At 37.3% G+C, this 26,304-nt stretch overlaps 1 protein-coding gene across 3 annotated transcripts in view; it reads left to right on the forward strand.

Moving 5' to 3' along the window:
• ROBO1 (roundabout guidance receptor 1) overlaps window positions 1-26,304 on the forward strand; it is an 890,328-nt gene that overhangs the window by 837,850 nt on the left and 26,174 nt on the right. For 2 of the 3 annotated variants that reach the window (XM_075854473.1, XM_075854475.1), the window contains 5 exons: window positions 7,083-7,280; window positions 13,640-13,666; window positions 17,592-17,634; window positions 19,188-19,342; window positions 22,723-23,058. In XM_075854473.1, coding sequence (XP_075710588.1) covers window positions 7,083-7,280; window positions 13,640-13,666; window positions 17,592-17,634; window positions 19,188-19,342; window positions 22,723-23,058 — 759 coding nt within the window. The remainder of the gene's footprint in view (window positions 1-7,082; window positions 7,281-13,639; window positions 13,667-17,591; window positions 17,635-19,187; window positions 19,343-22,722; window positions 23,059-26,304) is intronic. The other variant, XM_075854474.1, reaches the window with a different exon arrangement.

Genomic DNA, 26,304 nt, shown 5'->3' on the forward strand with positions numbered 1-26,304 from the left:
CTGTTCATCAGTATATTGTGCCTGTTCATCAGTATATTGTGCCTGTTCATCAGTATATTGTGCCTGTTCATCAGTATATTGTGTCTGTCCATCAGTATATTGTGTCTGTTCATCAGTATATTGTGCCTGTTCATCAGTATATTGTGCCTGTTCATCAGTATATTGTGTCTGTCCATCAGTATATTGTGCCTGTTCATCAGTATATTGTGCCTGTTCATCAGTATATTGTGCCTGTTCATCAGTATATTGTGTCTGTTCATCAGTATATTGTGTCTGTTCATCAGTATATTGTGTCTGTCCATCAGTATATTGTGTCTGTCCATCAGTATATTGTGCCTGTTCATCAGTATATTGTGCCTGTTCATCAGTATATTGTGTCTGTCCGTCAGTATATTGTGCCTGTTCGTCAGTATATTGTGCCTGTTCATCAGTATATTGTGTCTGTTCATCAGTATATTGTGTCTGTTCATCAGTATATTGTGCCTGTTCATCAGTATATTGTGCCTGTTCATCAGTATATTGTGCCTGTTCATCAGTATATTGTGCCTGTTCATCAGTATATTGTGCCTGTTCATCAGTATATTGTGTCTGTTCATCAGTATATTGTGTCTATTCATCAGTATATTGTGCCTGTTCATCAGTATATTGTGCCTGTTCATCAGTATATTGTGCCTGTTCATCAGTATATTGTGCCTGTTCATCAGTATATTGTGCCTGTTCATCAGTATATTGTGCCTGTTCATCAGTATATTGTGCCTGTTCATCAGTATATTGTGCCTGTTCATCAGTATATTGTGCCTGTTCATCAGTATATTGTGTCTGTTCATCAGTATATTGTGTCTGTTCATCAGTATATTGTGTCTGTCCATCAGTATAATGTGTCTGTCCATCAGTATATTGTGCCTGTTCATCAGTATATTGTGCCTGTTCATCAGTATATTGTGCCTGTTCATCAGTATATTGTGCCTGTTCATCCGTATATTGTGTCTGTTCATCAGTATATTGTGTCTGTCCATCAGGATATTGTGTCTGTCCATCAGTATATTGTGTCTGTCCATCAGTATATTGTGTCTGTCCATCAGTATATTGTGTCTGTCCATCAGTATATTGTGTCTGTCCATCAGTATATTGTGTCTGTTCATCAGTATATTGTGCCTGTTCATCAGTATATTGTGCCTGTTCATCAGTATATTGTGTCTGTTCATCAGTATATTGTGTCTGTTCATCAGTATATTGTGTCTGTCCATCAGTATATTGTGTCTGTCCATCAGTATATTGTGTCTGTCCATCAGTATATTGTGTCTGTCCATCAGTATATTGTGTCTGTCCATCAGTATATTGTGCCTGTTCATCAGTATATTGTGCCTGTTCATCAGTATATTGTGTCTGTTCATCAGTATATTGTGTCTGTCCATCAGGATATTGTGTCTGTCCATCAGGATATTGTGTCTGTCCATCAGGATATTGTGTCTGTCCATCAGTATATTGTGTCTGTCCATCAGGATATTGTGTCTGTCCATCAGTATATTGTGTCTGTCCATCAGTATATTGTGTCTGTCCATCAGTATATTGTGTCTGTCCATCAGTATATTGTGTCTGTCCATCAGTATATTGTGTCTGTCCATCAGTATATTGTGTCTGTCCATCAGTATATTGTGTCTGTTCATCAGTATATTGTGCCTGTTCATCAGTATATTGTGTCTGTTCATCAGTATATTGTGTCTGTCCATCAGTATATTGTGTCTGTCCATCAGTATATTGTGTCTGTCCATCAGTATATTGTGTCTGTTCATCAGTATATTGTGCCTGTTCATCAGTATATTGTGCCTGTTCATCAGTATATTGTGTCTGTTCATCAGTATATTGTGCCTGTTCATCAGTATATTGTGCCTGTTCATCAGTATATTGTGTCTGTCCATCAGTATATTGTGTCTGTCCATCAGTATATTGTGTCTGTCCATCAGTATATTGTGTCTGTTCATCAGTATATTGTGTCTGTTCATCAGTATATTGTGTCTGTTCATCAGTATATTGTGCCTGTCCATCAGTATATTGTGTCTGTCCATCAGTATATTGCGTCTGTGTCTGTTCATCAGTATATTGCACCTGTGTAATCTCCCACTATGTAGCATTGTGGTTTATCTCCGTCCTGCTGGGAAGTGGTGTGTGTACCTGTCCTTATGAGTAAGTATGGCCTGTTCAGTGATTTTAAATTAGTATACTTCTTTTCCAGTTTTTTGTCTAAAACGGTCCAAAAAGATACATAGGGCAGCATATTCAGCTGACAGATCCACTTTAATGCCATCATTTGGTATATCCCATATTAATCAGTATGGTCTTTATATATGTTTTGAGAAATATCCCGATCATCTCATTGGGATGTCAAGCAAGGGCAAATCATCCTATCTATGGGTCAATAGAGGGGTGGAGAATGTATCACTGCATAACTGGGCACTCAGTTGCCACTTAGCAGTCGAATACACCCTGTCTATAACTTCTGTGGGAGCTGTTGTTTTAGGAATATTGATTGTCACCCAGCTTTCCCAAACTTCTGAATGGCAAATCAGTCTATCTATGCATTGATACAGTGGTGCAGTATGTCACCCAGCTTTAAAACAGATATTAGAAATGTATAGAAATGAATGAAATTTCTAACGTCTTTAAGATGCTGTGTGAAGTTCTCCAAACAGTGTTTTAAAGGGGTATTCCAGTTTCAGCAAATAAATGTTATTTTGTGTATAATAAAAAAAAAATGCAATTTTCTAATAAACTTTCTGTATGAATTCTTCAGAGTTTTCAAGATCTCTGCTTGCAGTCATTAAATAAGAACCTTCATTGTGTGTTTCTAGTGGACAGAAATCTATCTTAGTCATGTGATGGACATACATGATACACATACAGGAACTGTAGTCAGCCCTGAACCCACAGGATGAAGGTTACTATTGAATGACCGCAAGCAGAGATCTTGAAACCATAAGAAATGGACTCAGAAAAATATTGAGAATTGTATCACTTTTTATTATACAAATAATAACATTTATTTGCTAAACCTGAAATACCGTTTAAGAATTCTACAGTCATAGTTTGTAAAAAAAAAATTTTGTTAAACACGTTCATTGTTGTTAGTGAAATTTCAACAACTTAAATAATATAAAGCCATAAGAATTAAGGAGTAAATTCTGTTGTCTTAAAATTAGAACTCTGTTCCACTTTTCCATATTTCATCCCAGTTTCAGCTGTGCTCTGGTGAAGTTAGAGATAGAGCGGCGGCCTAAACATATTAGTCACGGTGCATTTTATATGGTTAAGCCCAGCTGGCATGACACTAGAACCTTAACCAGCCGCCCTCATAAAACCTGATCCACCCCAACACCTCCTCTCACAAATAGCTGTGAAATCAGTAAACCTGCGCGATACAGCCGGGGTATCAGACTGCAGAACGCTGACCTGTTTAATGGACTGTGCGTCTCTGGACTGCTCACAGGATTACAGACAGAATTCTTTCTAGCATCAAATAGCCAGAGCAGGTGATTCCAAGCAAGTGGAACTATCTATAAAAGACATTTCATGGTTCAAAAAGCAAAAGAACAAAATAATAAAAAAAAAGTGTGAATTTCGGAAGGAAATGGCTGCAGTTACCTGGATACATATCAGGTTGCATTTCTTAGAAAATTGTACAGTAGTTATAGGTTTAGTTGTTGGCCCTGATGCAATTCAATGTACCAAAGTCTCTCCAACCATTCTATGCACAAATTTCCCTCCAGCCATCCTATGTACCTGGTCCGCTCAACCATCTTATGTATCAGGATGCCCGCCTACCATTCTATATACTGTACCAGAGTCCCTCCAACCTTGCTATGTATCAGGGTGCCCTCCGACCATCTTATGTATCAGGATGCCCTCCTACCATCCTATATACTGTACCAGAGTCCCTCCAACCTTGCTATGTATCAGGGTGCCCTCCGACCATCTTATGTATCAGGATGCCCTCCTACCATCCTATATACTGTACCAGAGTCCCTCCAACCTTGCTATGTATCAGGGTGCCCTCCGACCATCTTATGTATCAGGATGCCCTCCTACCATCCTATATACTGTACCAGAGTCCCTCCAACCTTGCTATGTATCAGGGTGCCCTCCGACCATCTTATGTATCAGTGTGCCCTCCTTCCATCCTATATACTGCACCAGAGTCCCTCCAATCTTGCTATGTATCAAGGTGCCCTCCAACCATCTTCTCTATCAGGGTGCCCTCCTACCATCCTATATACTGTACCAGAGACCCTGCAACCACACTATGTATCAGGGTGCCCTCCGACCATCTTATGTATCAGGGTGCCCTCCTACCATCCTATATACTGTACCAGAGTCCCTCTGACCACACTATGTATCAGGGTGCCCTCCGACCATCTTATGTATCAGGGTGCCCTCCTACCATCCTATATACTGTACCAGAGTCCATATACTGTACCAGCTATGTATCAGGGTCTCCTAAAACCATCCTATGTATCAGGGTCTTTCTCCTCCAACCATCCTATGTGTCATGGTCTCCTCCAACCATCCTATGTGTCATGGTCTCCTCCAACCATCCTATGTATCATGGTCCTCCCCAACCATCCTATGTATCAGGGTCCCCTCCAACTATCCTATGTATAAGGCTCCCTTCCAACCTTGCTATGTACCTGGCTCCCTCCGACCACACTATGTATCAGGGTCTTTCTCCTCCAACCATCCTATGTGTCATGGTCTCCTCCAACCATCCTATGTGTCATGGTCTCCTCCAACCATCCTATCTATCATGGTCCTCCCCAACCATCCTATGTATCAGGGTCCCCTCCAACTATCCTATGTATAAGGCTCCCTTCCAACCTTGCTATGTACCTGGCTCCCTCCGACCACACTATGTATCAGGTTCCGCTCCAACCATCCTATATACTATACATGTGTCCCTCCAACCATCCTACGTATCAGGGTTGCCTGCAACCATCCTATGTGTTAGAGTCCCTCCAACCATCCTATATACTTTTGTCCATCCAACCACCCTATGTACTATTGTTCCCCCAAACATCTCATGCTATTTATAGCAAGTGGTCTGTACTTGGAGGTAACTGGGACTGTGATATTAGTCCTGGATCTATTAGTATTATGGTGCCACGCATGTCCCTCTTTTTATATAAAAAGGAGCAGGTATGTCTCCCTTTCATGTCAATGTACATGCCGACACATTGAGGACCTATTAGCAGAACCCTGGCAACTATGAGTGATTGCTATATACAGTGGATGGCACTGACCGCATTGATGCCACTGGAGTTTTTGGTGGGTATTGGAGGCAATGGATGGAACAAAACATTGATTAGCAAGGCGCATGAGCCGACTACCATATATATTTTTTACGTATTTACTATATTTTTGTTGCCCTTTTTATTGTGTCGTCTCCACTACCACTTGTAAAAACAAAGTTCATCTCCCAGTATTCTTGCTCCCAAATACATTTACTGCCATTGCCTACCTTTAATGCGTGGTTTCTCCATTCTTGCCAAGTGTTAAGTGCTTGTGGGATGCTGTAATACCCACACTCAGATTTACAAGCACTTATTTTTATTGTTGCAAAGTACATAGAACAAGGGTTATTGTGTCTCATCAGTCAATCACAAGGTATTAAGGAAGATTGGAAGGTTGATTCATTGGTCATTAAATGTATTTACTTATGTTTATAGCGGTGAAGGAATGCACCTTGTATAATTCACAGCACAGAAGTAAGACGGTCTAAAAAGAAGCAAACAGAGCAAAACAAAACAACTACAAGAGTTTTTGTAAGCTCCTGAAATAAATCCCCTCACTGGTGAGGTTTAGCTAAAAGAAATGGGACTTATCTGGCTTGGTCTCCATGGCAGACCGAGTGGTGGTGAAAGGTTTCCGCTGTGGCAAGTTCCCTCTGGTGTAAAGATTAACCATCAGCCTCTTCCCAAATTAAAGAGGGAAGAAGGGGATGGGCACAGAATTGATTTTCAGGGACATGTTTTTTTAACTTTTGTGTCCCTTTAACAGAAACCATAAGAGCAAACAAGACGTCAAACTCTATTGATAAGAATAATGACATTATACACTGTTCTTTCTCAGAGGTTTCAGTTGCTTTAGTTTATTGCTCTTTTCTATGCCACTTATTTGCTTCGTGTTGTTACATTTGTTTAGCTCCAAGCAATGAAAATGACTGAACTCTGAACGAAGGCTGTTAAACGGAATTGCATATGGATATTGTAAAACAATGACAATGACTGGATATGTTAGGGACAAACAAACTTCAAAGTGGTACTGGACCACAGAGTCTGAGGAGTTCCCCAAGAATATATTATCAACTCTTAAGCATTGATCTAAGAGTCTAAGGCCTTGTTCACACAGTGCAGATTTGCTGCAGATTTTGCATGTATTTTTTAAGTCAAAAACAGGAACGGAACCTAAGCAGACAAAATATATCAAGAAAGGACTTAAAGTGTCTCCTCTCCTGGGTCCAATTCTGATTTTGGCTTAAAAAAATGCTGCAAAATCTGCAGTAAATCTGCACTTTGTGAACAAGGCCTAAGGCTGCGGAATTTCATGGATTCCTATAGACATATCTAACAGTATATATAAGCAAATAATACCCCCCTACCACCCTGAAGCCTAAGAGCCTGCAACTACCTCATATCCAATGCTCTTTTGTGTAAGGGCTATTAATATATAATAAATATTATAAATACATTCACTTTGTGTGTTTTGTACAATTGTTGGTACAGCATTGAACTATTAGGACTTGTTTATACTAGTACAGGTATTGTAATTGAGGACATATCTGAGCCACGTTGTCATTAGGAAGCTTTATTGCACCCTTCTGACCCTCCAATAAATCTATTGAGTAGGGGGAAAGCAGAAGGCATGATTTGAATATGACTTTTTAATAAAGGCTTATTGATATATTCTGGATTGCATAAATCCAGTGGATTAAATAAGGAGAATATGGCGCCACATGTTATATATCTATTACCACACATTATATTTTCTATCGATCAGTGATAAATGCAACAAATTTGTCTATTTTTTCATAGATTCCTTTGGAAACCCTGTGCCTCCTGGTGATCAAGTAAGCCTTGCCCAGCAGATATCAGATGTGGTAAAGCAACCAGCCTTCATTGCCGGAATTGGTGCTGCTTGTTGGATCATCCTGATGGTGTTTAGCATCTGGTTGTACCGCCATCGCAAGAAACGCAGCGGACTTAACAGCACCTATGCTGGAATCAGGAAAGGTATCCAGAGACTTCACTCAATGATCACAGACTTATCATTTTTAGGAATACATTGACTGTAGTGCATTATCTCAATCTCCAGGATTAGCACTTCATCAAAGATTATATTAGGAAATTACAGAAATAACAATTTTCTAATATAATGTATTTTTTGGCATTGATCATTATATTCTCCGGTGATTTACTAATAACATGCAGGACTGCCGAGATTGACAACATATTTCCTATTCCCCTATAGGAGCCATCAGCAGGTTACAGGCTGCCCTTTGTGGTATCCTGTAAGTCTTATAACTTCTTGTAGTGGTATCTTGAGATATTCTATTAAGTAACTATAAGAATAGTGCTTTAAATGAAGGTATACATTAGGTTCCCATATTGTGGGAATTTTCTGTGTGGACTAGGCCTCTAGTTACAATAATTTAGGCTATCCTTAAATAAGCAACCATTCATCTCACTGTACAGAGGACTGCTTTTAACCCTAATGTCAGTGGTATCAATGGAGCCATTTTTTTTTATTTGGGACGCAAAATATCTGACTGATCGATTGTGTGCAGTTGGTAATATTATACAGATATATTATGTCAGAAGTAGTAAATGGCGGACTCTTCGATGTACATTGTAAAGTTTAAAAAAAAAGAATTTGAATATCTTACTCTTTCATCAGTCAGTGATTGAAGCTGCAGACTCATGTATGCAGCTTCTACAATCCTATGTCCTCATGATAACACTTCCTGCTTTGACCTTGTTCAGCTTAGCCATTTCAACATTGTGTGTATCCAGATCACCACCTGCATCAGTATTCACAGATAGCCACACACATAATAAAGCCGGTTCAGATGTGGACATTGATGATTGGTGAGAAATTTAGATTCACACAATGGTTCTAACACATAAAAACTCTTGTAACAAAAAGTGTCGCTCTTCTCAGTAGCAACCAATCAGATCTTAGTCTTCATTTCAGACCTGCTCTGGAAAAATAAGAGCTGGAATCTGATTGGTTCCTGTGGGCAACACTGGACACTTTTAGAACAATTTTTTTATGCATGAGAGTTACTGTCTCTATAAGAAGGCTGAGCAAGACCAGAACTCATCCAAATACTGTATCTATGTGGGCTAAAGGGTTCGTATATATTCTACTTCTTCTTTATCTATTACTTGTTCTCATGAATGTAGCTATAGAGGGTGCAGAGGTAGCAGTCGCACACAAGCCCTGGTGCCTGAGGGTGCCCAAAGACTAGTATTCTAGATGGCTCATGATATTATAGATGGTTCATGTTATTATAAATGGCACATGGTAGATGGGGGGGGGCACTGTTTTTGGGGGGCATAGATTTTACATGAAGTGTCCAGGAGCTTCAAATTATGGCTCCATAAGGCTTTGTTCACATATGCGTTGGGGTCCCGTTCTGACGTTCCGTCAGAGGTTTCCGTCAGAACGGGACCCTGAACAGACACAAACTGTCACGTTTCCATCACCATTGATTTCAATGGCGACGGATCCGGTGCCCATGGTTTCCGTTTGTGTCTGTTGTGCACCGGACCCGTCGTTTTGCCGGAAGTAATAGCGGACGGATCTGGTGCCCATGGTTTCCATTCGTGTCTGTTGTGCACTGGACCCATTATTTTGCCGGAAGCAATAGCGTAGTGGACTACACTATTGCTTCCGGCAAAACGACGGGTCCGGTGCACAACAGACACAAACGGCAACCATGGGCACCGGATCCAACACCATTGAAATCTGTGGTGATGGAAACGGAAACCTCTGGTTTCCGTTTGTGTCAGTTTGTGTCTGTTCAGGGTCCTGTTCTGACGGAAACCTCCGACGGAACGTCAGAACGGGACCCCAACGCAGATGTGAACGAAGCCTAAGCTGGTCGTAGACATAACGATGATGACTATTTCTGGTCAATGACCCTTTTATACAACCATCAACAGAAAAGAACATGGTGGGAATGATTTTTCCTATTAATACAAAAAATGCTCAAACGTCTTATCACCCACAAAATCTGATGTAAGAGACCCTTATGCAGATTTTCCTTTAGTGTAAAGACGAGCTGCAGGCATGAAGATACAATGTTCTCGCTGCTAAGCAACTCCCATTACCTTGACCGCTTTTTATCTCTTTTTTAGCTCTTACAATGTTTATGTTGTTAGGTCAACGAAAACGTTTTTTAATGACTACAACCTTTCATGTCCTCTGTCCCCTCCCCCAACACGACGCGTCCTAGTGATTTGAAATGAATGTGCTTGTTAACGTTCTTGTTTGAATAGCTACGCACCTAAATGCCCCTATTTAGGACGACTTGTTAACATGGTGGTGTTTGAGGGTTTTTTTTATTTTATTTTTTAGACCTTGCCAAATTGTATTGACATTATGAAAAGGGGAGAAAAAAAATGGAAATTGTGAAATAGGGAGCAGATTGCTAAAGATCAGTCTTTGTATTGAAGAGAAAAGTCAGGGATTTCCTCTTGCACTTTAAAAAAAGGTTGAATGGGATAAACAGACGAAGCTTGAATAGGACAAATCTTAAAGCGTATTCATAAGAGGGATCAAAGGTGATGATAATAATAAGGTTACCCATGTCAGCCACAGTATATGTATATAACAATGTATATAGAGATGTAGCAGAGCAGGGTTTGTCTGATGGTACAGGTGACTGTTGTAACACAATGTGCTATTTATAGTTTTGAATAGGACTGCTGGTAAACCTATGGTCTTATATTAGGTCAAACTCGGCTCTGCTACATCCATTGTATATATTACATTATAGCACATTATATTATATAACATATACGTGATGAGCTGTGATATTATCCTCATCATCAGAGTGGTGATGGTACTTCAATACCTTTATAACATTATAAAGAGCGAACCCGTTGTATCAAAGTATTTATTTTACAACAGTTTTCGGGTAAAATATGTGTTAATATAAAAATCCTGAAAAACAATGTAATTAGTATTAACTTGACTCGTGTGAAATACATTATAACCTAGGGAATCTATCATTTTGTAGAGGTCCTGATGTGAGGTATGAAACATAGACAAAGTCATAAATGTGGCCATTATAATATATCTCAGTTATAAATACCCTAAAAATGACCTTTTGCGGCACATTTGTCTATTAGAGAGGGTCTTTACGCACCTGGTAATGTTCTGATTTTCTAGGGGTCCCCCTTGTTCTACATTACAATGATTTTGAGAAGCAATGCTTCTAGGGGAGAAAATCTCTGTAATACGACTTCCGATGGAACAACCTACAAAGCGTAAATGTCTCAATATGAAATCAAAGGCATAGGAAGATATATAGGGCCCCAATCAAGTCTATGCGTGCCCTATTACAGCTCCATGCAACTCGGAGGTTGTGGGCATGAGGCTTCATTCTCGAAAATATAATTTTCCCATTCATAACATAGGACACACCAGTAGATAGGAATAGTTGATCACCTGTAGTTAGTAAAACTGAGGTTAATATTGAGGATGTACTGATAAATGCAAATTACTAACTGTTGTCAAAGCATAGCTCAGCCGCAACATGCAGCTGGATGACACTCTTAATACAACTGCATACGTTTTTTTCTAAGTAAGCTGAAAGAGTAATGTCATTTTTATATGGGTTCCAAAAACGATATAAACAGAACACATATTCTATCTCCAACAATTGTTTTTATTATTATTATTATTATTATTGTCTTATTGCATTTAAGATGGAAACTGAAGTGATTTTGCAATTGGTCTTAATTAAAAATGTCCTACTGTTTTGTTTCTATAGCTCTGATGCACATTATGTGTTTCCATGGTAACAGACAACAAGCAAACCCTGTGTAGTCTGATGCTACAGTCATATTACCTTCTTTCTGTCCTCTGCTTCCCGGTAACCTACCAAATATACATCAGAATAACGCAGGGGCAAATGGTAGGAAGTATGACTGCAGGATCAGACTATACAGTTTGCTTGTTGACTGTTTCCATGGAAACATATAGGCCTGCATAGGAGCTGTGGAAACAAAATAATAGAAAATTCTTAATAAAGATCTGTTGTAAAGTTGCGTTATTATTCATGTTATATGTATTGGGACAATAAAAAAAAAATGGTTGCAAAAGTGGACATAGCCTTAAAGAAATAGAGCAGTAAAATTACATTAAATAGGAACTACAATTTCATCAAACTTTTGATATGCCATAGAGACATATCAAAAGTTTGCATCGGTGGAGTCCGAACCCCCATCGATGCAAACTTGTGATATGTCTCTATGACATATCAAAAGTTTAATGAAAGTGTACTGCTCTATTTTCACTCTGCATTAAGTCCATATATTTTTTTGCCCATATATATTGGGACTGGATTCCATAAAAGGAAAACTCCTAAATGTTTGTTCCCTCAAGCAGAGATCTTGAAAATTTTAATACATATACATTAGAAATTTAGAATTCAGGAATAGCTCCGTTATTTAAGCAATATTTGTCTGTTATCCTTAAATCCCTTTATATTTTTAGGGACCTTCACAAAAGTAAATAATAACGACTAAAAGAATAGCAAAGCACAGCAAAACGTCATAGCAATATACTGTACAAATGCAGTAGAGCCGAGTTTGCCATTTGGCACATCACATCTTATATCAGAATATTTTGCTGTGCTTTTCTATGGATCTGCAGCTAAACCTACTGAATTATCTTAAAAGAGTTTTCCAGTTTTCAGAAAAGTTTTGGAACTTTTTAATATACTGTGTTTCATTTCTTCACCATCTTTTCTTACTGTCAGTGAATGGGAACATTCTTGTTTAGAACCAGAGGCTGAAAGTAGAATGCCGCACATAGCTCAAGGACTACTAAAACTATATCTGGTTTGGACAATCCTCTGAGAGCCGAAATGCATCATCAGCACCTATTCCAGTATCTCTTTCCTGTCCTGATAGTTTCCTACAATGTATCAACGTAGGTAAAATGTATCAGCACAGAGCAATGCCTAGACTTGAAAGAACTAGCAAACACTCAACTGGGAAAAGTATTAGGTCTTTATGGGTTTTCAGCCTCTGCATGTAAACAGGAATGCTATCATTCACTGACAGCAAACAGAGATTTTATAAGCTTTTCATTATGCAATAATTAAAGGGGTTATTTGGGTTGTTACATTTTCTTATACACATACTGTAATAAAAAAACAATCAGTACTCACCTAATCTTTCCCCAGCGATCAAATGCTGAAGCCGCGGCCGTTCTCCTGGTGTTTGTTTACATGCGGGTACCATGTGACCGCTGCAGCTAGTCAGAGGACTTGGCAGTCATGTGTCATATTCCTGGCATGAATGCTCAGGGATGAGTGCCATAAAGCCCTCTGATTGGCTACAGCGGTCAAATGCTGTCTGTATGTAAACAAGCAACGGGAGGACCACCGGCGCGTCAGTGCTGGATCGCAAGGGAAAAAGAATAGTGGAGTATTGTTTTTTTTTTTATTATACGAAATTTGCAGCCTTTGGAAAAAAATTTAACTGCGCGCCTAAACCCTTTAAGCTTTATTTCCTTAAAACCAGACAACCCCTTTATCACTGTGCACATGTGATGCAGTTAAATTACAATTTCAACTCTGCTGTATCCGTAATAAACTAATATCAACATTGCTGGGAAACCGATAATTGAACAGTAGTAGACTTGAGGCTAGGGCTGTAAGTTGCCATTTGGTCGCCCATGAATGGTGGTAAAATGGCAGCAATACCGTGACTCGCGAGTGACCGCAACGTTTCCCTATGAGGGGAAACGTTGCAGGCAACTTGAGCTGGTAACAAGAATTCTTAAACTTTCGTGCAACGTTTTCTTCCAGTAGAGAATCATTGAGGTTGAGATCATGGTAATGCTGCAATTTTACTGCAACTTGCGGGCGACCAAATATTTTTGTAGAACCCTCGTTTTATTTACTCTGCTAATCTGCGGACTATGCCGATGATGAATCCACTACCTGGAATTGAGTACAACTAATAATAGGAGCTTCTTCACTGTTATTTATCCCAGACGTGCCCGCTCTCTCCTTGTAATCTCGTATAGTGCGGAGGACGCTTGCCATGCAGCGGCTGCAGTCCTTATTGATTAGGATAAGATTTACAATTACCACAAACAACCCTCTTAAGTCTTAGCTCTATTATTCATATAAGAAATAAAACTTGAACTAACAATTAATTGGCAGCGAGTCTCAGATACTTTGAAAAGCACTCCAACTGCAATCACTGCGCCGCGCGTGTCATCCACCTGGCCGCTTGCCTACGTCTGATTTACCGTTTGTGCCTGGATATGTACTAATTTGAGATGTGCACTTTCTTCCTTCAGCTTAATAACCTTTTTTTTTTTTTTTTTAATTTTGATTTTTCAGTCCCGTCTTTTACCTTCACACCAACAGGTATATACAGTATTTGCACTTCTTTTCTTTTTTGTCTGTCTTGCATGTGCTCTATAATGATATGCTGGCACTTCTACTGTAGAATATTCTGGGTTTTGCTGCACTGGAAATGTGAGGAGTTTTTGGGTGGAATCTGATTGGCTGCTACGTGTAATAGTGGACCATTCAATTGGTCTTCGGACCCAGCAGGAGTTAGGGTTCATAGGTCACCCTTTTGCTTTGCAGAATTGGTGCAGTCCAGTAATAGCCGATTACCTGTGTCCTAAAAATAGAAGATAGCGGTTCTATCAGTAACCACTTAACGGCCTCCAATTGGGGGTTATAAAATTTTGGGTAACCAATATATCATTTTTTTTAACTTTTTCTCAGACAATCTATTAGAATCTAAAAAGACAGATGGGGACCTCCCTAGGTGCATTTTTATATTCATCAGGATTCGATCTAGTTAATTTACATATGGCACCAGGAAATTCCCTTCCACTATCTCCTGTTCTATCTAAGACTTCCTAACACTATAGACCCTGCCTGGTGGTTCCCTCCAACCATGTTATTACCAATAGAGCCCCCTGTCTCTCAAAACACACCCAGAAAGAAATAGTATATTCTTGGTACTAAGACCCAAACGGCGCCCAAAGACTGTAGTTCTGTGTGTCTCCGATTTTATTGGTAACAGTATAGGCACCATATAGTGGCACACAGGATGCCAACTGCTCCATAGGGTCTCCGAGTTTTGCCTTACTGGGTCTGTACACACAGGTTTGTAGCTTGCGTGAGCCCTTATAGTGTAAGCAGTCTTCAATAATATCACCAATTCCTAATATTTAACCCAATAATTGTAAAATATTGCCAAGGCCACTGGGCAAAGATTTATTCATTTTAATATATATTTAAGCAAAAAGTGACGTATGATAATGTCAATAACATACAGGATATTGCCACAGTAGGAAATGGCCTTGTTAAATATCGTGCCCTTTTTACTGAAGAAATAGGAGTGCATTGCAGTTTGCCTATATGTGCACCTGTAAACCTATTTCTGAAGGAAACTGCAATTTTTAGACAGGTATTTAGAAGAAATATTATAGAAAAATAAGATTATTTTTTTTCCTGCTAAGACTGCATTTTGCGATTGCGGCCGAGCATCACTGGTGGCAGAGCCGCACTTCATTGGCATTACCTCAGTGACAGATTTAACACTGCCTCTTAAGTTTTAATCCTGTTATTGTAATCACTGCGAGCAGTTATCTCTGCTTTGCAGGCTGCCAGCTTGGAATTCTTCTAAAGGGCCCCGATTTGACGTCTTTCAAACATATTCCTAGTCAGAAGACGCATAACTCTAGACTCCATCAGCATTTTCCGTGCAGCTAATCCCTTTTAACTCTTTCATGGAATGGAATGCCTAAAAATAGCCCATTTCTAATATCTGACATCAGGCTTTGGGGGAAGCTACTGCATGCAAATAACCTAGAATGATTTATACTATTCTCAGAGGAAAAACTTTAAAAAAAATGGCGATTATTCAAAATGTAAAGGTTTAATTCATTTAAAATAAAATTTACAAATTTAAAATAAATTAATTGAATTCAGGGGAATTCTGAATTTCAGTTCCGACGGGTGTTAGGGTTGATTTATGGGAAATCCAGGAATGGATAGAACAGAACCGCTGTGTGTTAATCCGGCTTGATTCAGATCATTCTCATATCATAACCACACGTTATTCTTGCCCGACCACCCAGCCAGTTTGTCTCACTGCAGGTACAACGCAACGTCTTAATCTTCATGGTCTCCTAATGGTTAATGGATCTATTTTGAGGATAATCTCCATATTGAAATGCTTTGTTCAGCCATAATGACTATGATATAATTGCTGTTCCCTTTTGATGTGGAGAGCTGGGGAAGGTGCAGCGTGGCACGTGTAAGCAGGGCAGACATGTTGCTTGTGTACATGGAAATATCTCCAGGGTACAATTACACGCTTCCTTTTGCTTTTTCCATGAGGGAGTGTCTTGTCGAAAATAAACCTACATTTTTTAGACTTCTGTATTAAATTCAGTCGGCCATACATCTTTGTTTTACTGTAGTTACTGCTCCCACTAGCACCAACGTCATGGATTGGTTGTATTGTGGAGCTGTGTTGTATAGATCATGCCCACAGCCTCCTATAGACCCACACTGTACATTTATGCCTTCCGGAATGATCCACTACAGGCCACATTACACAGGTGTTCTCTCCCAACAGCATCGCACTATAAGGGCTTATTCACACAAACGTTAAAACAAGGGCCGTCACATGGACACATGTATTTCAATGGGGCCGTTCACACGGCCGTTGTTTCAATGGACCATGTGAAGGATCCATTGAAAAATAGAACATGTCCTATATTCTTCAGTTTTCACGGATTCCTCCATAGACTCAAGTCTATGGGGATCCTGAAAACGGGACCTACACGGGTGCAACTCAGATGTGAAAAACTGACGTTTTTCACTTCTGAGTTTTCCTACGTTCATGTGAATAAGCCCTCAGACTGGATTCACACACAGCGTTTTGTGTGTTTTTGATGGTGTTTTTGTGAAATTTTTTAATGCAGTTTTAAGTGCAACCAGATGTCGCATTAAAGCCTTTAGGAAAACATCACATGCACTACACACAACTGCGTTTGGTTTTGTGTCATTTTCGAGGCAATCCTGTGTCAATTTTTTTTTCTGCCGTTTTTTTCCATAAGCTTCACCATAGGACTTCAAAAAAATGCATGTACAAAATGACACCACATAAAAAATGTCACTAAAAACGGCATTGAAAATGCATGTTACATTTGAAAACTGCTAGCGTTTTTAGAAGCGTTTTTTTTAATGCAGTGTAAAACGCTCGAAAATTCTGTGTGTGAAGGAGGCCTAAAGGAGCACAAGGAGTGTCTATGACCTGTACGGAACTGTAGGACTTCATGTTGCGCTGTACAGGCCTGCATTTGCGGTGTGCATTAGCCCTATGTTTTCCACCTTAGCCCATCTTGGGCTATAACATTTCTCTTAGACCTCAACCACAGAAATCTTTGAGAACAACTAATAGCTGTGCTTGTCATTATACCTATCATAAGTAATGGACATTACCTGTCTGGCATAAATCACATCTGACCAGCACTTGGTATATTCTTGATCTAAATACTCTATTGACATAGGCTTCAAGTTATTTTAAAAAATAATAAAAAATGAAAAAAACTGTATCATTTATTGATAGTTTCTCCTCTGGAAGCTGTAGGTATGAAACATAATGTATGTAGTATAATATATATATAAAAAAGCATTCAAAATAAATATATAATATAGAAATATATATGGATATTTTTGTACATGATGTATATATGTGTGTGTGTGTATGTGTGTGTATATATATATAGTGTGTGTGGTGTGTGTGTGTGTGTGTGTGTATGTATGTATGTATATATATATACATCTATATATGTATGTATGTATATATATATATATATATATATATATATATATATATATATATATATATATATATAATCATGCACATTGAACTGACAGTACCATGTCTTAATTTAGCAACCAAGTTCTATTTTTTTGGGAATAAATTCTTGACTATTTTCCAAGCCGTCCTTGGGCAGAACAAGCTATCCATTGTGCTAAAAATGACACCCTAGAATCGTAGCGATCAATCTCGCATCAAAACAAGTTGTCATATTCCCTGCCTCAGTCCCTCATCTTTAAGATTTATCACTTCTGTTATCAGGTGAATGGAAAAGAATAGAGTTTGAGAGGAAATGAAATGCTAAATATATTAAATACATTGTAAATTAGCATCTGCTGATTGACCAAGCACCTTGAGTGATATAAACTACCATTATCCATCTTATTACTTATTTATTAAATCTTTGTTGAATTTTGTTGCATTTTTATTTTATTTTAGTGGCATACCAGCGAGGTGGGGAAGCTGTAAGCAGCGCGGGAAGGTGAGAAAATATATATTTCCTGACAAAAATGTACACGTCTTCTGTCATTCTGTTTTTATAGTGAACAATAAGCTGCAGGCTCTGTTTTTTACGGAGACGCTTAAATCTTCTATTTATGTCTCTATTGAAGATTCGTCCTGCATGTGGCTCTCTCATATATTATTTATTATTTCTTTCAGTATATATGTAGCATAATTAAGTGATACGAGCAGCATGTTACCGATTGTATCTGTCAGCAAACATGTGTTTATTTACCAGACTGAATATGTGCCCATAATGAAGTGTTGAGGCCTCTCATATTGTGCACAATGTATTATTACTATTATGTGCTGCCACCAGAGGGAGCACTTTAGCCATAAAAAAAGGAAACAATTTTATTAGGTTGATGATTTTCCAAACCTGTGAATGTATAGAGGAAATAGATAAGTATAAACTATTTAATAATATTATATTAAATGCTTTACCTATAATAATAAATATAAAATTGTGATCTCATTTTTATGCAAATTCACTTAAAATACACTCTGAAAGGGCAAATCCTCTTCTGTTTGTATGTCCTCTTGACCTAACCTCTATCTACTATTCCTTCATATTTCATTGTCATTGAAACTACATGATTCCTGCTCTTTGGAAGATTTTACAGACAAATGTTATCCGAGCTGTTCTATAGAAAGAGCCATACTGAACACATTAAAACCTTTTAGAATAAATGATTTTGTCAGATACTCATGCCATTCTCTGCACTGATTTTTAATTCCTCAGAAACGTTATTAAGGGTAGATTAAAATCTGAAAAAAAGTGAATTTTTGATATTAACTTGAATCCCATAGAAATGAATGAGATCCATTAATGTGACTAAATGACTACGTTTGTAAAATTCCCTCATATATGTGAGGCCTCATGCAGACAACCGTATTCTTGCGGCCGCAAATTTATCCGCATTTTTGCAGACCCATTTTTTTCTATGGCCCCATGCATACGACCTTGATTTACACAGATCATTGAGGGGGCCGCGTTTGCGGACCACAAAAACTCAGGAAAATTTACTTTACGGTCCGCAATTGCGGATTCACCCATGCTGGTGAATCGTTGTGGATCCGTGAGTCCGGATGACACACGGATGCACAACAAGGGTTTTTTGCGGTCCGATGGACCCCTGCGGACCCATTGATTTGCGGACCGCAAAACCAATCGGTCGTGTGCATGAGGCCTGACGTGCACAAATAAAAATTGTACTACAAGTTCTTCCCTAAATTTGCTACAAATTACAAATAGAAAAAAGAGGACTATATTCTGCCATCCGGTGGCCATAAGAGTTATTGCAGAAGGTTGTACTATATTCTAGTTTCATGTGGGTTGGACAGTATTTATCTAAAAAGTAATCCAGACTGATCCTTTTCAAATATCTCAAGTATTTCAGAAAAGCCACCAGAGAATAATGTATTTACCGACTGATTTGTGTTTGTTTTTTTGTTTTTTATTTTCAGGTAGTTGCTTTGAAACATGAATGTTTTAGACATTTATTTATTTGTTTGCTTTGTTTTGTATTGCAGACCAGGGCTCTTAAATATTGCAGAGCCTGCTACTCAGCCATGGCTTGCAGATACCTGGCCAAACACAGGTAACAACCACAACGAATGTCCAATTAATTGTTGCACATCTGGGAATGGAAGCAGTGACAACAATCTGGCCACTTACAGCCGACCAGGTAAGACGCAGAAATTTGACTTTGACATTTTTAAAGCAAATTTTGTTAAAATAGTAGATCTGATTGAAGAATATGTAAATTTTAGTCTTTTAGAAGTCATTGCTACATTACAGCCTACAATTTAAATTATTATCCAGCTTTCTAAGAGATCCTAATAGCAATTATTACTTCCTAATAACTGGTTATATTTTATAGGGCAAAGATTTAGATAGATACATGAAAACTACATCTCTGGCCAAAAAAAACTAAAACTAAACTATTTCACCGCTTTGCTTATTCTGCAAATTCTCTAACTTGTTAGCGCAGCAGGCTCTTTTTCTACTGTAATCTAGTATAGGAAGTTGCAACCATTGTCAACCATTTTGGAACCTATGGGGAGCTGACCTTGGTCATTCGGTCACAGATTACGCAGTTTCTCCGCTGCTTCGCATGTTTGTTAACAGGATCTTAACTATATTTGTGCGGAGGTAGCAGTCGCACGCGGACGCTGATGTCTGAGGGATCCCATATGCCCCTCTGCCGCAGAAGAAGACATTAATAATGTGGGGGGACCCATTACAGATATTGTATTGTGTCCCAGGAGCTTCAATTTACACCTCTGTCTGTCATTATTGTATATATTATACTACATAGGTCCTTCTTGCTTAATTAGATTTAGAAGACACCAGTATCCTGAAAACAATAATATCCCGCATGACAGTCCACACGTACCCTTCGAGCTGAGAAAACAAAGTTCTCTCCTTCTATTCAGGATTCTATTTATTAGTCTAATGTGAGGTTAATTAGATATTTCAGGAAACAGGTATTCCAATTTGAACAAAGTTCTCTGAAGATTAAGTATTGTCCAGAGCTGTAAATTAAATGTTATTTGCTCTATGTCAGGTCAACATTTTGCTTGTTTTAAAAATTTAGAAACGAGACATTCAGACAGTGTTAAATCCTAGCGCTTATTCCCAGAAGTGGATACTCATGCAGCAGAATAGCTCATTCACATGTCACTGCAGAGTGGTTTACAACCATTCATTATTTTAGTGAGTACTGTATGTCGGTATATTACCTCACATGCTGAGCTCTAGCCCCTGTCCTTCGCTGATTAGCTTTAATAAGGACAAAGCAGTCTTCTTATAGGTAGGAGTCTATTTCATACCTTGCTGTGGGAATGCACGGTGTGTAAATTATTGGCTCTGAAATTCTGCCAAGTTTATACTGTATACTTCCCATATGGACCGTTATACAGTGAGCATATATATGTGGTGAAATTCTTTTATATATATATATATATATATATATATATATATATATATATATATATAAAAATATGGAGACGTTAAAGTAATTATTGACTAATATATAAAACTGTTCTCTTTACAAGCTTAAGCGTAATATTAATATTTTCTCCATAGGACTCATTTCTAGACTACACGGCCCATGTATTCTTTAAAGTGAATGCCCAGTTGTGAATTCCATTTTGTTTTTTAATCTAAAGTTTAATCTATGATGCAAAATTCTATCCTGATTAATTTCTTAATATATCTCTACAGCAGTTGGTGCTCTGTTTTCATGATGCAGAACTCCAATAAAATTCCAGTTAGTTGCAGCCAACACTAGAGGGAGCTCAGGAGCCTACTGCATATTGTTTATACATTCAATTTAATAACAAAACAGTATGCAGTAATCTGATAAGCTCCCTCTAGTGGTGGCTGCAGGCAAACAGAATTTTAGCATTTAACTTTATGGTCAAACAGGGAATTTGGAGCTTTGTATTAGAAAATTGGAGCACCAACCACTATAAAGATATATTAGGAAACTGATCAGCACAGAATGTTGGACCTAAAAACGCCATGGTGTTAAAGGTGGACATTCATTTTAAGAATGGACCTAAACAATTTTTCCCTTGTGGTGGCTCATGTCAAAAGCTGTTATCCAGTGGTTGTATTCCATTAGTATATACTGAGCTATGTAGTGTTTGTGACTGATTGTGTGCTAGTTTTATTAAATTTCACCCATAATACTGTATGTAGTCAACACAGTTGGGCAACAGTAACGTAACATTCTAAATGTATAAAAGGCAATGGAAATGTTGTATAACAGGAGAACAATCTTTCTATTAACTTTTAAAGAAAGGAAAATACCATGAAATTCAAATCACAAGAAGATTTCATTACGCTGCTTAACCCATGCCAGGCACTGGATGGCACAAGTTGTTGTCTAGCTGTAACCTAATAATCACAAGTTAAAATATGTCTAGCTATATACGGTTTCTGTCTATTACAGAACATTGTAGGCTCCATGCCCTTCCAGTTTAGAGCTGAAATTCTTGATTTAATAAAGCTTCTCATATACTTTGATTTTTCACAGTTAATGTCCCCTTAAGCAGCATTGTGCTAAAAAATCAAGTTGGTGCCAGAAATTGTAAATGCACAGCACATCGTTTATGGAGGCACATAATATTTTACGTGTACCACCATAGAAAAATGACATGAAAGAATGTTAATCTGTATCAGACATATTAAAGTGCATTTTATAACGCATGCCGGGATTTAATTGTGTCTAATCGGCAAGAAGGTACCGAGATTTCCAGGTTATATATTTCCAAAGCCAAACCTGTCTATGATTAGGATTTGGACACAATGAACCTGCCACGTCTGGTATCAGTTTAGGCAGCAGTAAAAGTTAGTCTTATAAGTCTCTTAATGGCTCCAGTTTTCATATTTACAATGATATTGGAGTCTGTGTTAACGCTAATTACTATTAAAAACCAGTGGTTTTCTCTATAATGGATCTCATAGTCTATAAACTACACACGCTGTGTCAGGGAAAGGCTATTATTGGCCCTTCCACATTTCCCAGAATCCTTACTCTTTCAATAACTTGCCACTCAGTCAGATGTACTCAAAAAAACATCATGTCGGATAACGTCAAGGGCGTACGTACCGTACAGACAGCACATGCAGCTGCTATGGGACTCTTGGAGAGAAGGGGTCCATTTCAGATTGGTTTTGCCCCCATTTTAATGGGTTGTGATAACTTTCACAAGGATGTTGTCTCCACAGCTGACAATGTTGATGGGATGAAAGTAGAACGGAGACACTAGGTTTTCCTGTTGGAGGTGGTTAGAAGTGTGGTAATGTCAGGTAGCAGCTGAAAGGGGCCTAATTTTTATCTTTGCTCTTTGTACACCATTCGATAATGTATTATCCTCAAACCATAAGATTACTTCATTATGAATTACATATGGTGTACCCTATAATGGCTCTATAGCAAATAGTATGTTTTTTTAAATTTCCAACACCCTTGATGTTCAAAGTTAGATTTTTGTTTTCTATATTTAGTTATTAAATTTACTCATATATTTTATATTTATTTTGTCTCCAAACAAGCCGATTGCATAGCAAACTACAACAACCAATTGGACAACAAACAAACCAACTTGATGGTACCTGAGTCGGGTGTTTACAGTGACGTGGACTTAAGCAACAAAATCAATGAGATGAAAACTTTTAATAGTCCAAATCTAAAGGATGGTCGATTTGTCACTGCGGCCGGCCAACCCACTCCATATGCCACCACTCAGCTTATTCAGTCAAGTATCAGCAACAACATCAACTCATCAATTGGGGACACGGATGAGAAGCACTGGAAGCCGTCTACTCAACATAAACCAGATGTCGCCCCGATGCAATACAACATCATGGAGCAAAATAAAATCAACAAAGGTGATAAAAACTTTTCTTTTCCACACAACGAGCACTAACCCCACAGCGAATGAGGAGGTAGAACATTTTATGTCACTTTATGATGAGGATTCTATTTTTCTTTTTGTTCTTCGATACATTTGCTTCAACAATGTAAAGTGTTTAAGTATATTTGTTTCCCGGAAACAATTAGGGGCTTTAGTGAAGCATGGGCACTAGGAGGCTTGTGCATCAAAAATCGGGTCAATAGAGTTAACCTAAAAAAAATAATCTTCAGGCTGAACTAGTTGCGAAAGTGACCATATTTTATCAGACAGCGTAATGAGTTTCAAAAATAAGAATAATTGAAAGTAGAGATGTTGCGCATTGCATCTGGATTCCAGGTAGCCTTTAGTATTGAGTAGTTACTAAGCACTAGTTTTAATGTATAAGCCATCGTCAATTTCTAATGCAAGATTTTGGGTCGGCTGTGCTAAATAGTAGCTAAATAATTAAATAAGTAATGGTCATACTCTAAATATAATTCACATATAATTAGGAGTACACTTATGTCTTGCTTTTTTTTCAGTTATACATAGTGACGGTGTCTATAGATAATGAAATTAGTTAATTTTGTGAAGACCGGTCATAGAAATGGGTCTGGCCATTTATTATTCTTATATTCTTTAGTTTGTAAGTTGCTTTTTAGAAAATTTTAAAAATTAGAATTTAGTAAAAACAAATATTTTGATGGGTTCTTTTGGCCATCATTAGGATTATTGTGAATTAAAAGGACCTATATATGACCAAAAATGTCTGGGTTGGATGTCATCTCGGCATGTTTGAAGGTATCACAAAGGAAAATGATCTAATTATTTTCCAAAGATAAAAGAATAGTTTTTGCTTATTTGAAGCCCAATAAAAATCAGACTTTTAAGGAGAATCCAGTTTGTTGTGTAAAATAGATCTTTCCTCTGGAACTATGGCATCACTTTCTGTCAGTATTATCTTTGGGGTAATTGATATGGATAGTTATATTAATTATTGTAAATCTCCCCCTATGACGATGCTGATTGGATGGAGTTGAATACCTGGAGCATTGTCATCTAGATCAGGGGTGGACGGGATCTCTGGGGCGCCAAGGAAGTGGTTATACTATTTATTTTTTTCAACTTTTGGAAAAATTGTAAAAGGGTTCTTATATTGTCCTTTGGGAGTATAATTTTAATTACTCTTTTAGCTATGTGTCCGAAGCAACCAACCAAATTCCTGCACGCTTAGACTGAATACACATTTCTGATTGGGTGGCTATGTCATTACTTATAGTGAAGGCATCTTAGTGATGTCACTGGCTCTATGTGCACTATATTGAAAGTAAGCTAAGGACACATTGTAAAGTCTTTTTTTTTTCTTACATTTTTCTATATTTAACACTGTTCATGGGCTTGTTCACACTAGATAAACTTTAAATTCTCCTGTGCGTGGATGGACAACTCTGTGCTTGCCACTTATTACTTTTATTGGAAGGTGAAGTCTTCTGGGGATCTTGGGCTTATATCTTTTTAATAAGCCCAGCTTTTCCAAGTCTCCTACGACTTGTGTAGAACCGTCAAGCTACTATACATGTAAATGTAGAAGATCGAGATTAACAGTGTCAAAAAGTTAATTAGCACGCGGCTAACCTTTGCAACTGAATTTAGTGCTGCAAATAATAAACCACAGATGAAATAAAATCAAATAAAAAAAAAATATTAAGGTGAGATTTGATCTAAATGTTATGGTTGGTGAGGGATTGGGTAAGTAAAGAGAAGGTATTTAATTCATGAGGGTGATTCTGTACAATCTCTGCCCGGTGAACCTCTGATTAAACACCGATCATAATCTGAATCTTCATGTATTTTGTATGTGTAATTGTGGAGACATCAACAGCACGTGTAATCTGCATAGATATAAGTCTGTCTATAAATGTATTTATTTTTTATATATTGAGAGCCACAGTATTATAGATAGATAGATAGATAGATAGATAGATAGATAGATAGATAGATATTAGATAGATATTAGATAGATCAATATTAGATAGATAGATATTAGATAGATAGATAGATAGATATTAGATAGATAGATATTAGATAGATAGATATTAGATAGATAGATTGATATGATATAGATAGGTAGATAGATATTAGATAGATATATATTAGATAGATAGATAGATATTATATAGATAGATATTAGATAGATAGATGGATAGATAGATATTAGATAGATAGACAGATGATAGATAGATAGATAGATAGATAGATAGATAGATAGATAGATAGATAGATAGATAGATATATTAGATAGATAGATAGATAGATAGATAGATAGATAGATAGACAGATATTAGATAGATAGATATTCGATAGATATTAGATAGATCAATATTAGATAGATAGATATTAGATAGATAGATATTAGATAGATAGATATTAGATAGATAGATTGATATGATATAGATAGGTAGATAGATATTAGATATATATATATTAGATAGATAGATATTATATAGATAGATATTAGATAGATAGATGGATAGATAGATATTAGATAGATAGACAGATGATAGATAGATAGATAGATAGATAGATAGATAGATAGATAGATATTAGATAGATATTAGATAGATCAATATTAGATAGATAGATATTAGATAGATAGATAGATAGATATTAGATAGATAGATATTAGATAGATAGATATTAGATAGATAGATATTAGATAGATAGATTGATATGATATAGATAGGTAGATAGATATTAGATAGATATATATTAGATAGATAGATAGATATTATATAGATAGATATTAGATAGATAGATGGATAGATAGATATTAGATAGATAGACAGATGATAGATAGATAGATAGATAGATAGATAGATAGATAGATAGATAGATAGATAGATAGATAGATAGATAGATATTAGATAGATAGATAGATAGACAGATATTAGATAGATAGATATTCGATAGATATTAGATAGATCAATATTAGATAGATAGATATTAGATAGATAGATAGATAGATATTAGATAGATAGATATTAGATAGATAGATTGATATGATATAGATAGGTAGATAGATATTAGATATATATATATTAGATAGATAGATAGATATATAGATAGATATTAGATAGATAGATGGATAGATAGATATTAGATAGATAGATAGACAGATGATAGATAGATAGATAGATAGATAGATAGATAGATAGATAGATAGATAGATAGATAGATAGAT

Source organism: Rhinoderma darwinii, chromosome 2 (assembly GCF_050947455.1).
Source record: "Rhinoderma darwinii isolate aRhiDar2 chromosome 2, aRhiDar2.hap1, whole genome shotgun sequence".
NCBI classification, from domain to species: Eukaryota; Metazoa; Chordata; class Amphibia; order Anura; family Rhinodermatidae; genus Rhinoderma; species Rhinoderma darwinii.